This window comes from Pinus tabuliformis, chromosome 1_1, assembly GCF_031772625.1.
Source record: "Pinus tabuliformis cultivar Carrire ecotype Pingquan chromosome 1_1, CPIR1, whole genome shotgun sequence".
Lineage (NCBI taxonomy): Eukaryota > Viridiplantae > Streptophyta > Pinopsida > Pinales > Pinaceae > Pinus > Pinus tabuliformis.
In genome coordinates this window covers 794,941,331-794,954,305 of record NC_142297.1, presented here as the reverse complement: position 1 = coordinate 794,954,305, position 12,975 = coordinate 794,941,331, and the positions used below count along the sequence as shown (strand labels likewise).

The window sequence follows — 12,975 nt, the reverse complement described above, 5'->3', positions numbered from 1 at the left end:
TTTATTTATATAAAAAAATTAAAGTTTTTCACCAATTTTGAATCAAAGTACTTTGTAACAAAAACTTGACGAATTCAACTATCTTATCGTTTGGAGTTAATTAATTGTCTTTTACAAAATATATAAAATGATTTTTTTTGATATTTCAATTTATTGATTTTATGAATACAAATTTATAAATATAACACAAAATCTTAAATTTAAATTTGAAATATGGAATTTTTTGTAGCTATGTAATGCATTGTAAAATAAAAATTTTGTTACAATATTTGTAATGATATAAATTTTGTGACAATGTGATAAATAGTAAAGATAAAATTTTGTTGCAGTATGATTATTGAGGGAGTAATGCCATATCATGTGCATTAATATTGGGGGATATTTATTGAGAAAAAAATGACATAATATATTGGGACAAATATAGGGGTAAAGGATTTCTATATTGGTAGGTATAAAATATGGAGTTCAATGTTAAAGAAAAAATATAAAGGGGTATAGAAAATGTTAATGAAATTTTGGATACCTACAATATCTCGTGAAAGTAGGAGTTTTTCAAAATTGGGAAGGTGTATTGGGTTCATATTGGTAGGGGGTTAAATAATGTGATTTTTAGAGGTATTTTCCAATATTTAGTCAAATTAAGGATATTGTTTAATATGCCACGAACGCACATGATATGTCAGAGGTTCATTGAGTGAATCCCCCGTGAGTATGATACATATTAGAGATATAAACTTTGTTTATGTGTGATATATCATGGAAATAAAAACTTTGTAATGGTAAGATACACCATGTAAATAGAAACTTTGTTGAGGTGGGTACATTGCAAATATAGAAACTTTGTGGTGGGTACACTGCAGAGATGCAAATTTTTATTGTATCATAAGAAAAAATAAGTTTAAATATGATACATTATAAAGAGATATGTTTCTTCTTTGAATTAGGTATTCTTTAGCTACTTTTTAAATTATTATAAAAACTTTATCATATTTTTTAAATATTTAATATTTCAATTTTAAATGTATTAGAAACGATGAACCACACTAGTTGGTTCGAAACGCGTCGACAAATGTATGTCTATATGTGATTTACGCCGAAGTTATTCTTTCAAATATTATGGATCACAGAAGCCTCAATTCAACTACTGTATTAGATATTATTGAAACTTACACATAAATTAAATTTCAATTTTAAATATAGACCTTAGAAATAAATTAAATTAAAAAAAATTAGATAAACAAATATATCCAAAAATATTATAATAATAAAAACAATTTTAAAAAATTAATTACACAAGTTAATTTATAATATTGAATAATAATTATTATAAAAATATTTTTGAAGTTTAAATTTACACTCTAATTGATAATATAGTATATATAAAATTGATGTAAAATTTAATTTTTTTACCAAAATTTCATTTCCACCTTACTTAGTATAATATAAAATTATAATATAAAATTGATAAAAAAAAAATAATAAATTTCATTTCCAATTTTACTGTGGGTATGCACCATATGATCATAAATTATCAAAAAGAGATGTAGATCAGTGCATAAAATTAAATTTTAAAAGGTTTAGTGTTTTATAAAATTTAATAGCAATTAATATTTTACACCACATTTAGTATTCAATTGAAAGATGCTTTCAAGTTCATTGAAGTGGCTGGTGGGAAGAAAGTTCAAGGGGCCGGGTTGGTTGGAACAAGAAGTTTATCTTGTAATAAAATACAACGACGACTGATTGTTGTTGATTTGTTGGTGGGGCTATTGTTCATTTGGTCGGTATTTGATAACAACCGCCTTGATAACAAGTGTTTCTAAACCTTTTTATAAATAAACAAGGGAAGCTGCGAGGCAGCAAGTCCCTGCATCAAGTTAAAATAAGCATTTCTTATGCCTTGCATTTGCTGTAATTCACTGCGTTGTTTTACTCCTTCCCGCTGATATGTATGTGGACTATAGCGGGCAAGAGACGGCCAAAATACCAATCTGACTCCCTGCAGGGTAAAGAATCCTTCAAGGTAAAATCCACTGAAAAGCATATGACTAAGATACCTTGGCACAATGTTATGGTAAAGCAACTTGAAGGTAATGAAAATCACTGTATTTACCCCAGCACAAGAGTCGGTGCACAATGAATGCAAGGATAAAATTAGGAAAGAAAAATTGGACAGCACAGTATTTAAAATTACCATAATATAAGGAGCTGAAACGGAAATATAGTGAAAATTCCAGAAGCAAATTTGCTAGCACATTGTTCACCTATGGCTGTGAGGTATTCAGATCATCCTTTTCTTGACATTCCATATCTACCTTATAACTAAAAGAGAAATATCCACCTTATAACCAATAGGATAGAAAGGGAACCCAAGGGATCCTTCCCAGTTTCATGGAGGTGGAATCAACCCAGGAACTTGCCATCCACATGTCTAACAACATCCCTTGGGCTACCTTATAGCTAGTTTATCCACATAGTGAACTTCTTTGCTGTGCTAGAAAACTGACAGTAGAGTATAAGAGAGTTTAAAGAATTGAAACAATCAAATTGCCCAAGATTTTGTTGAGACAGCACCACCTACAAAGCGGCTGCTTAAAACAAGACATGCTTAAGACGAGTAAATCTGGCCTGAGTAAAATGAGAAAAAACCAGGACCTTTTGCCACAGCATCTGGCTTTACAATAAATTCAATACACTGAACATAGAGCAGCAAATCATAAGTACGTGGGAAATATTATGCCAGCCTTTGATTAAATAATGCTCTTTAAAGTTCTGCAGATGCCAAAGATAGATAAAACCCTTAAAGAATAAACCATGTACTTTGCTTCTTTCTGCATTTCTTTTGCTTTGGTGGTTGAAGAACCACCTTAATTGCGGCATCAAAAACAGCCTTAACATTCTGCAATAAAGGTAAAACCAGAATATCTTCAGGAGATTTGAAAATAGAAACCAATGTCAATCTGATCTAGGAGTGTACTCGAAACAGCGAGTATATATTTAGGGAATGGAAGAAACTTGAGATTGAAGCATTCTGCAATGAGGTTCACTGTTTGGTTATTCAAGGATGCCTCTATGGAACAATTGGAGCTCATAGGACCTGTAATTTTAAGTGGAAAGTTATGCAATAATTGCGGTGAAACTGCTGCTCATTAATAATTTTTTCCTGAGCAAATCTCTGTTTAAGGCTAGTTCATCTATATACCTAAATGAGGCAAAATACTGTAACAGAAAAATGCAACAGTTGCTGTAAGTCTGACTGTGGGCATAGCCATGACTAGTCACATAACAGGCTGCAAGGAATCATGGATTGCATTGATCAATGCATTTCTATAAGATTCATATCTGAGACAAAAGATTATGAGATTCGTTCTAACTAATACCGTGTCACCGTTTTGAATGTACAATTAAAAAGAAACTACTACCGTTGGTTTGTTGGTGATGCTATACCTTTCTGACTCGTCATTGTTGAGTGTAGTACCAAATAGCTTAATAGTTGTGGCTACTAACCACAAATATAAGGATAACTGTATAGGGGGCCGATCACTTGAGATAATCATTATCAACAGTTGATGATACAGAGCAACCACAAATTTTCCTTGGCAGCAGCATATAGAGCACCTGATGGTAGGTTATAAGGGCGGACTTTGGGTCCTTTTTCGACACCAAAAGGGCGCACCTCCTGGGATAGCCTCATCCTTTTTCTAAGTGAAATGGAGGAAGCAGAGAATGAATATCAAATACGAGGTGTTTGTGGTAAATAAAGCATGCATGACTGGTGGAGGAGATAAGACGCATTTCAAGCTTGGTTTGGACTCATTCACTCAGTAGATTAAGTAGAGGGGTGTGTAGTTGTGAAGTGGAAGAATAAGTGAATTGGATGAAGGTTACGATCTTTAGTATTCAAAGGAGCCTTCAGCCATCAAGGAGTGACAGTTTTTAGTTCGGGACAACATGCAGAGTTTCCCCTATGTTGCTTGAGGAAGTTACAATCAATTTATCAAACTATACCAGATGGTTGAAACTTGAAAGGCATTACCCTGTGTTAAAATATCAACCCAATGTCCAACAAATGACACACATACATCAAGGAAGCAAATTGAAAATTATATACAATCAATGGCTTATCAAAAAGAGCATGTTAACACAAGAACTTTTTGCTTCTTGCTCTCGTATTGCTAAGAAGGGATTTAAAGATTCAAAAGGTGGCATTTTTAGCCATTTTTAGTATTTTCTTTAGGGCTGCAAAAAGAGCACATAAATAAAAATTACCATCTAGTAAAAATTACCACTGATTGAAATAACAGTTGTGAAATTCTAGTTACATCCCACGAAAAAATTACACCTGGTGCTGATCCTACTTGCTGCCTTGCCGATGGTAGGTCTCTTGCTTACTTATGCTAGGGATCGAAAAATTACACCTGGTGCTGATCCTACTTGCTGCCTTGCCGATGGTAGGTCTCTTGCTTACTTACGCTAGGGATCGAACAACTCAAGTACACAGTCATGCGCCATACTCACAGTCTTTACTAGAACCTCTGCTCAGTCTAGAAGCTCTAGTCATAGAATCACTTCTAGTCATAGAACCTCTAGTCTTTGCAGCGAGTCAATGCCAGTGGTCATTGCCGATAGCTAGCAGTCATAGCAAGTCGATCACAGCCAGGAATAGCCTTAAGGGCATAGCGAAGTAGGTCCTATTTGATGTGGCATCAATGATACACTGATTCTTTATATTCAAAGAGCGTTGTTATTTCTAATCAGGGCAGTCTGCAGTGCCTCTCCTTTGTGAGCTTGATATGCTAGTTTCGTAATCATCGGCATCCCAGCAGAGATCCAAATGAATAATCATTTCTTATGACAGATTGTAACATGTGAAGAATACAAGACAAGCACGACATTATGCCTATGAAGCAGATTATGCCTATAAAGCAGACTGATACTCTTTTCAGAAATTTTTCATATATATAGAAAAAACGAAACAAGAATACTGGCATCAATGATACACTGATTCTTTAGATTCAAGGAGCATTGTTATTTCTAATCAGGGCAGTCTGCAGCGCCTCTCCTTTGTCAGCTTGATATGCTTGTTTTGTAATCATCGGCATCCTAGCAGAGACGATAAAAGCATAAAAATGAGAGTTTCAGCACCATGGCAGATCCAAATGCATAGCATCAAGTTAAAATAAGAATTTCTTATGACAGACTGTAACATGTGAAGAATACAAGACAAGCACGACATTATGCCTATGAAGCAGAGTGAAACTGGAATACTGGTTAGATTCTTTAGATTCAAGGAGCACTGTTATTTGCAATCAGGGCAGTCTGCAGTGCCTCTCCTTTGTCAGCTTGATATGCTAGTTTTGTAATCATCGGCATCCCAACAGAGACGATAAAAGCATAAAAATGAGAGTTTCAGCACCATGGCAGATCCAAATGCATATTTGAAGCATCTGTCGTAGACCTGTAATAGACAAGGAAGCGGGGAATTAAGACAACACGTAAAGTAATGCAAAAATAGGCGTGAGATTTAGAATTTTGACTATACAACTCAAACATACTCCATAATCATATGCTCCTCGTTCGAGATGTTATTGTTTTCTTGGTTTCTTTTTTCTGTGTTTCTACTTTTACGATGTCGATAATCAGAAGAGTCATGAGAACAAGTGCTAAGAGAAACAATGCCGCCAGTTGAGTAAGTTGGCTTATGCTAATGGATTCCATGTAATGTGAAGCAGAGAGATGTATGTCAATATCTAGGTGCAGAAGGTGGTTTTCTTTTGTAAGCGAGAAATTAGGCATTGCTTTTGCCAATTTATAAAAGAGTTCAATGTGTTTGCAAGCTAGTTTTAAGTGTGAATGGAACTGGGTTTTTGAGAATATTTTACTGTACAACCAAATAAGGAAAGCCATGCAAGATCGCAAGACTTGAATGCGGGATAAATTGCTGACACGTGCAGAAGTAAGTACATATACGGATTGATTTGGAATGGAGCTGAAATACTTGAAGATCAGATCGGAGGGGATATAATCCAATATGAGGAGCATTTATTGGAGGAGGCCAGTATTTAATGATCTAAAATGGAAAACTTACGTTAAGTGAGCAATCGATTGGCATATGAAATGATGTATGTGACGGAAAAAGTAAATGGGAAATTAGGTGATGTATCTGACATCAGGGGCAGATCTCAAATGAAATCTCAGTGTTAGATTGGGTCCAAGCTATTCTAATAAACAATTTGCAATTAAGCGATCTATCTGACATCGGAAGAAGATGGCATATGAGATGATGTATGTGACGACAAAAGTAAATGGGAAATTCTCAAATGAAATCTTAGTGTTAGATTGGGTCCAAGCTATTCTAATAAACAATTGGCTAGACAAGACAAGTCAATTGGCTAGACAGAACAAGTAATGAGTGTATGAAAGACATGTTCAGACAACAGGGATAATTAAAGCCGCCTTAAATTGAATAACTTGTACCAAAGTTCTAGCATCACCATAGGCACTGCAATAAAATTTGGTCCATCTCATTTCAGTATCAAAAATCATACTAACTAGTGAAGCATGGAAGAGATGAACAAGAAGGAACAGAAGAAGAAAAATGCAACAAAGTTGGTTTCTACTTACCAGTTTTATCTGCTGGTGATTTAAGCAAAGCACCTTGGGAAAGATCAATGCATGCATTTGCTTCAAGCTGAAGCCGAAGAGACTGCTTTTGTGCTTCATTTTTAAAGCTTAAGTCTTCAGGAGCAGACAGATCCTCAACAGACAGACAAGGTGGTTGTTCGAAAATGTCCAAGGCTGGGAATTCAGAAGGTTTTTCCTCAGGCAGAACTGGCTGGTCCTTTTGCAATTTATCAGGAACTGGAAAGGCACAAACTGAATGTTTCCCAGTAGAGACATAGCTTTGCTCCAATTTGGAAGCGACCACAGATTCCACATTCAAAGTGTCTAACTTTTTCTGATTTGGGGAAGTGTCAAACTCTTCAGTAAAGTTGATAGAAACTTGTACCAAAGTTCTAGCATCACCATAGGCACTGCAATAAAATTTGGTCCATCTCATTTCAGTATCAAAAATCATACTAACTAGTGAAGCATGAAAGAGATGAACAAGAAGGAACAGAAGAAGAAAAATGCAACAAAGTTGGTTTCTATAGTTCATGGTAAACAGTTCATGATAACTTCAAGAAGAGCTACTAGGGTAGGTGACCTGGTTAGCAGTTGAAATCTGCACATAAAGTGACCACAAAAGCCTGTCATTCCAAAATGTTTAAAACAAACGTATAGCAATAACTTATGTTCCATAGAATGTATCATGCTACTAATTTTTCAACGTATTAAAAGAAACTTTATCTATGTGGATTTTCGGATCAATATCCATTTCAATGCAAAATATTATTCAGGTCAAAACATTTGTTGAAAACAGATAGAAACCCTATTCTGGATTCTGCTTTAATTGATATTTAATAACAAAATGGCCACTAAAATTGACTAGAACTTCAAGGACAATCATTTAATACAAGCAATTTTTCTTGGCTTCAAAAAGAAATGGCACCCACTTAAAGTGATATCATAAATCATAAGCACAAAAAGAATTTTGTCAATTGGAACTAGCTTGGGTGGTTAGGGAAGACAGATGTTATCCTCCCCCCCACTCTCCCGAGTTCAAATCCCACTTGTAACGTATTTCATCCTTCTTGACCCAATTTTTTTTGACCCTCTAACCCTGAATATCTTACCCTTGCATATGGGTAGAAGGGTGGGATGATTGGTTACCTGGAATGAAAAAAAAAAAGCACAAAAATAATCAAACAAAAGCCAGTACCATGCTTTTGTACTTGAATTATACCTGGTGCTCGAAAAAAGGATGATCCAAATATATATCAAAACGCCTGGGGAAGGTTATATTAGTCTCAACCCATTTGACAGAATATGTAAACTTCAACCTGCTTCCCAGTAAAAGCTGTTGAGGATTTTCCTGAGTAAGGTTGAGATGTATTATCTGCAATTCACATGTAACAGATTTGATGTCCACCACACCAAGGTAAGATGGTAAGGTTTTATGAAAGAAAAAATCAGTGTCATTTCCAAGTTGCCAAAGGAAATAAACATATTTATAAAGCACACAATTCACTAACCTGGTCCTTATTTGATTTCACAATAAGGTTCTTATGTGTGTAAAGCAAATGCCTTTGATCCTCTTTCCTATCTGGATGTTGTTCTCCCACAAATCCTGCACATCCCAATCTGCATCAATGCCTTGAATACTTGAGATAACATGATACATGTTGTGAAATACAAATCAGCGGATATACATCTTAGAGAAGGGAATGCTTACCCCAGAGTGGCAGATCATCTGAGACAATCCGTCCAACATGGCGTACCGTTGCCATCAAACGAAACTAAGTCAGTAACCATGGAATCTATTGCAAACACTATTACCATCTTTTTAAGCTTCATTATGGCACAAACAACTCAATAATATAAACATGGAGAACATACCCATGAAGAATTCAGACCAATACATGTTCTCGATAGCATCCTTGAATTGCTGCACTTTCTCACTGTCAAGTTCGATGCTACAAATTTCGCTTTTATTAACATTTGCTGCCAAAGAATCAAATTGTTTAAGACTGGCACAATTGGAGCTCACTTGTGATATAGCTTTAACTTCAGATTACTGTATTAAAGAACAAAAATTATATATATTCCCCTTGTTGCACTCCACATTAGGCAATAGAACGTGTCAATTGTTCAATAATTATCATTATCTCATTGCATAAACAACATAGCCTTCCCCTTAAAGCCTGGATCAAGTTAAATACAGATTACAAAACTCAAAAGTTGGACCTGTGAACTCTGCATATCTTTCCTTTTGAATACTACCATTTATCAAAATCCAAAATCTGAGAATATGAACAGGAAAGAATATCTGAAAAAGTTAAGCTTACTTCCAAATTTAATATCAATCTGACTATCAATGAGCTCATTTCCCTCTAGAACTTCTCCAAGCCCACCCCACTTGTGGGTAGGGTTGTTTCCTGGATGACAGAAAGGTAGACTATAGTAGTTATACGTTTCTTGAGGATTGTTGTAGGGACCAACCTTGTTCACCCAAAGAGTTACAGAGTCACCTACATTATACTGCCCACAACAGTAAAGATAAATTCAGCAAGTTTGAACAGAGGATACAGTCATAGAAAAAATTGAACTTCACAAAGCTAACAGCTGAAGCCTCAAATATGAAAAATAATAGCGCCTGGCACCAAAGAAAAAACAATGGCATTAAAATGCCTTCGTGTTTTTAGGGAAATAGAAAGGCAACAATGTTGTTTGACATAAAAAATTGGCTAAAGCCGAATGGCTAGCTGCTACTATTTTTAGATTACTAATAATATCTTGAAGCTCATGTGCACAGTTTCTATAGAATATACAATAAATGCTAATAGTAGACTCGAAGCAGCGAACGGGCATTGGAGCCCCATACACTCCAGGATCTCCACCAATTTTAGCAGTTATATAAGATACATTTCTTGAGTATTATTTTATGACCAAGTGAACAAAGAGTTACAGAGTCACCTACATTATACTGCCCACAACAGTAAAGATAAATTCAGCAAGTTTGAATAGAGGACACGGTCATAGGAAAAATTGAACTTCACAAAGCTAACAGCTGAAGCCTCAAATATGAAAAATAATAGCGCCTGGCACCAAAGAAAAAACAATGGCATTAAAATGCCTTCGTGTTTTTAGGGAAATAGAAAGGCAACAGTGTTGTTTGACATAAAAAATTGGCTAAAGCCGAATGGCTAGCTGCTACTGTTTTTAGATTACTAATCATATCTTGAAGCTCATGTGCACAGATTCTATAGAATATATAATAAATGCTAACAGTAGACTCGAAGCAGCAAACGGGCATCGGAGCCCCATACACTCCAGGATCTCCACCAATTTTAGCAATTATATAAGATACATTTCTTGAGTATTATTTTATGACCAAGTAAGTTCTCCCACAGAGAGATGAGGCAGACTATATGATCCTAATTCATGGTATCCTAGAGTGCAACATAAAATTTTTGAGTGACCTTCCATGCATCCAACATGCGAAATTGCATACATCCAATGCAAGGTATTTTGCCCAAACAACAATTGCAAGAGATGAAATAGAAATTCCCTAGAGAATGGCAAGCTTGGGAGGTAATCGATCGACGCATTATCCTGTCACCCTGTATATCGACTCAGGAAGATGAAGCTATGTAAGGTAGATAATTGTCTTCATGAAGAGAACCAATTTCATTCTAGGTTTTCAACGGTAAAAGTAAGCCACGATAAGCTAAGCTCTCTATGTCAATGAGTTCCAATGCACCATAATGACGGTTTCTACTTACCAGTTTTATCTGTTGGTGATTTAAGCAAAGCACCTTGGGGAATATCAATGCGTGCATTTGCTTCAAGCTGAAGCCGGAGAGACTGCTTTTGTGCTTCATCTTTAAAGCTTAAGTCTTCAGGAGCAGACAGATCCTCAACAGACAGACAAGGTGGCTGTTCGAAAATGTCCAAGGCTAGGAATTCAGAAGGTTTTTCCTTAGACAGAACTGGCTGGTCCTTTTGTAATTTATCAGGAACTGGAAAGGCACAAACTCAATCTTGCCCAGTAGAGAACCACAAAATTCCTCGCTGCCACAGAGAATGAGTCCCTCACCTCCCTACTGCCTCAGAGCATTGATCTGCTGTCGTAGGTTTTGCTATGACGCCTGGTTACCCAACATATGTTTTACACAGGCCAACACATGTAATGTATGTGGTTACATGCAATGCACGTGGTAAAGGCTTATTTTGATGGCTCATGACATAAATGTCATGAGGTAAACAATATCCACCGCGTCCTAAATCAGTATATTGCATATTTTAAAAATATAATTCTTTTTTATATTTTAAATTTTTTTAACCTTCGATTGAAATTTTAAATTCGTTGCATAATTCCAAAAATTCTAGTTACATCCCATGAAAAAATTGGGACAAGATTGAAACCTATATAACATTTAAAAAATATACTATTTTGAATTCAATGGCAGATACATCTTATCGATGATCATTCTCTTCCAGTGTTTACATTTAGGGTGTGGGTGCTCAGATTGCTTTCATGCATTACTCTGTCGTTTCTCAACCAGTTCTTCTCATACAGAAGAGAACCTCTTACTGTCACTGCGGTCTCAGAGCAAATCAATGTTCTGCCAATTGGGTATTTTATGGCAACAGCACTGTCCAAGAGAAAGTATGGGCTACTAGTGGGCCTCTTGATAGTCATCACATCTCAGATGATAATTCTTGATTGAACTTCTTCAATTCACATTCAAAAATTCAGGTAAAGTAGGTTTATCAGATGTTTATGTTGCATTTTAATTGGCAGCACGAATTGTTATCTGCATGAAAAACATTAGCGAAAAGGCATCCCTAACCCCAGTGTATTTGCCATGAATTAACTTTATTTCAAAGTTAAACATCTGAAAAAAAAAACAAGTATCGAATGAAAGCATTAGTACCAGATTCAGTTGAAGCGGTTGAACCACGCAAAGGCCGAGGAAGTTTGATTACGTTTCTCCTGAAACTGAGTGGCCAACATGAAGGAGAAGGCCATCAGGGGCACGATAATAAATTCAGTTAAGCCCAATGTGTTGATTAGGGACAGTCTCAGAACTCTACTGTGAGCATCATTATAAAAACTAAAGATAATAAACCAGAAATTCGTAGTGAGGCAAGCGTAAGGCATGCTGACATTATATATTATGACAGGAAATCATTTTCATGACTTAAGCGCCGATTGAAAAGAATTTGAGGTCTTGGTGTGGACGACAGAATATAGAGAGCACATCCACTCACATGTCGGGACTCTGCGTTTGAGGTGTATGTGCTCTCCATGATCCTGTCATCAAATTAAGCCTTCAGCTTGGTAAGTATTCCATATCTGAAGTTCCTTACCTGGATCGCTTTTGCTCACATATTATTATCAGCACATAAAAATTTATCTATACCCAGGAGCAGGCCTAGTTACGGATCTATTACCTACATAGGAACAAGTTGGGGTAGCTAGAGCATTAGCAGCAAGAGTTTGACCGGTTTAAGCACCACCAGTAGCACTTGTAGACCGAGCAGCAGTAGAGCTTCCAGTTCCTGATCGAGACCTAGTTCCTGTTCGTATTTAGGCGGATCCAGTGGAGGCAAAGGCAAAAATAGCAGCATCTAATCTAAACAAATTAGAGAGCCGGTTGAAGCATGCGTTGAATCCGCTGGAAAGGATTCTTCTAGGCCAGGGCAGAGACAAAATAAGTAGACGCAGGGGTGACAGAAGCTATTGCAATTTCTCTAAAGCCACAAGTGGGCACACAACTGTTTTCCAGATTGAAGCGAGCAGAAAAACCGCATTTACCAGGTCACGAAGAAGGTGAAACAAACGGAAGCCAGCAAAGGGAGATCAGGTTTAAAACACAGAAGACCACCGCCAGAACTAAGGCAGGCCATCCGAAAGGGGAAACAAGAAAGGGAGGCCAGCGAAACATGACACCTCCCCATGCATGGACACCTGTAGCACCTGCATGCACACCTGCCAATATGCTTAGACCTGCTTGGTATATACCAAGGTGTCCGTGGATGCTGAGATAACATTTAATGCTGTCCAGTAATGCTAACATTAGTTTAGGTTGCAGGAACCGACAATTTGAAAATATCAGACAAACAAAAATATAACCTAATGTTTTCGCTTCAGATTAGCTTTGGTTTTTGACGTCTAGCTTCGATTTTTTGGAAAGAGGCCAAATAAGATGAAAAATCAGCGTCCCTCTCAAAACTTTGTTTAACTTTGTTTGAGCGGGAATAAAACTTTGGTTATTGCTGATGACCGGGGAATAAAAGCGGGTCAACTAATGCTATATCCTTTGGGACTGATTACTATTGGGACTGATTACTATAGTCCATGCCTGG

General features: G+C 36.4%; 1 protein-coding gene across 5 annotated transcripts; it reads right to left on the bottom strand.

Annotated features, from left to right (window-relative positions):
* Window positions 1-5,331: 5,331 nt before the first annotated feature.
* LOC149216391 (transmembrane 9 superfamily member 1-like) lies at window positions 5,332-12,052 on the bottom strand. Of its 5 annotated transcripts, XM_089392789.1 has the most exons (8): window positions 11,878-12,052; window positions 11,541-11,605; window positions 8,500-8,604; window positions 8,336-8,353; window positions 8,136-8,230; window positions 7,847-7,999; window positions 7,208-7,225; window positions 6,776-7,034 (listed from the first exon to the last, which is right to left on the bottom strand). In XM_089392789.1, the coding sequence occupies exons 1-8, from the start codon at window positions 11,925-11,927 to the stop codon at window positions 7,023-7,025; spliced, it is 516 nt and encodes a 171-aa protein (XP_089248915.1). In that variant the 5' UTR covers window positions 11,928-12,052; the 3' UTR covers window positions 6,776-7,022. The 5 variants fall into 5 exon arrangements, with proteins under 5 accessions (XP_089248913.1, XP_089248912.1, XP_089248915.1 ...); XM_089392790.1 differs by lacking the exon at window positions 7,208-7,225; XM_089392788.1 differs by having other exon boundaries at window positions 6,792-7,225.
* Between the last annotated feature and the right edge of the window lie 923 nt (window positions 12,053-12,975).

Excerpts from the sequence above, each read along its gene's own strand:
- LOC149216391 (XM_089392786.1), bottom strand. The coding sequence starts at position 7,159 with ATGAACTATAGAAACCAACTTTGTTGCATTTTTCTTCTTCTGTTCCTT. Across the intron at positions 5,459-6,624 it reads ATCACCAGCAGATAAAACTG|GTCTACGACAGATGCTTCAA; the intron begins GTAAGTAGAAAC and ends TGTCTATTACAG.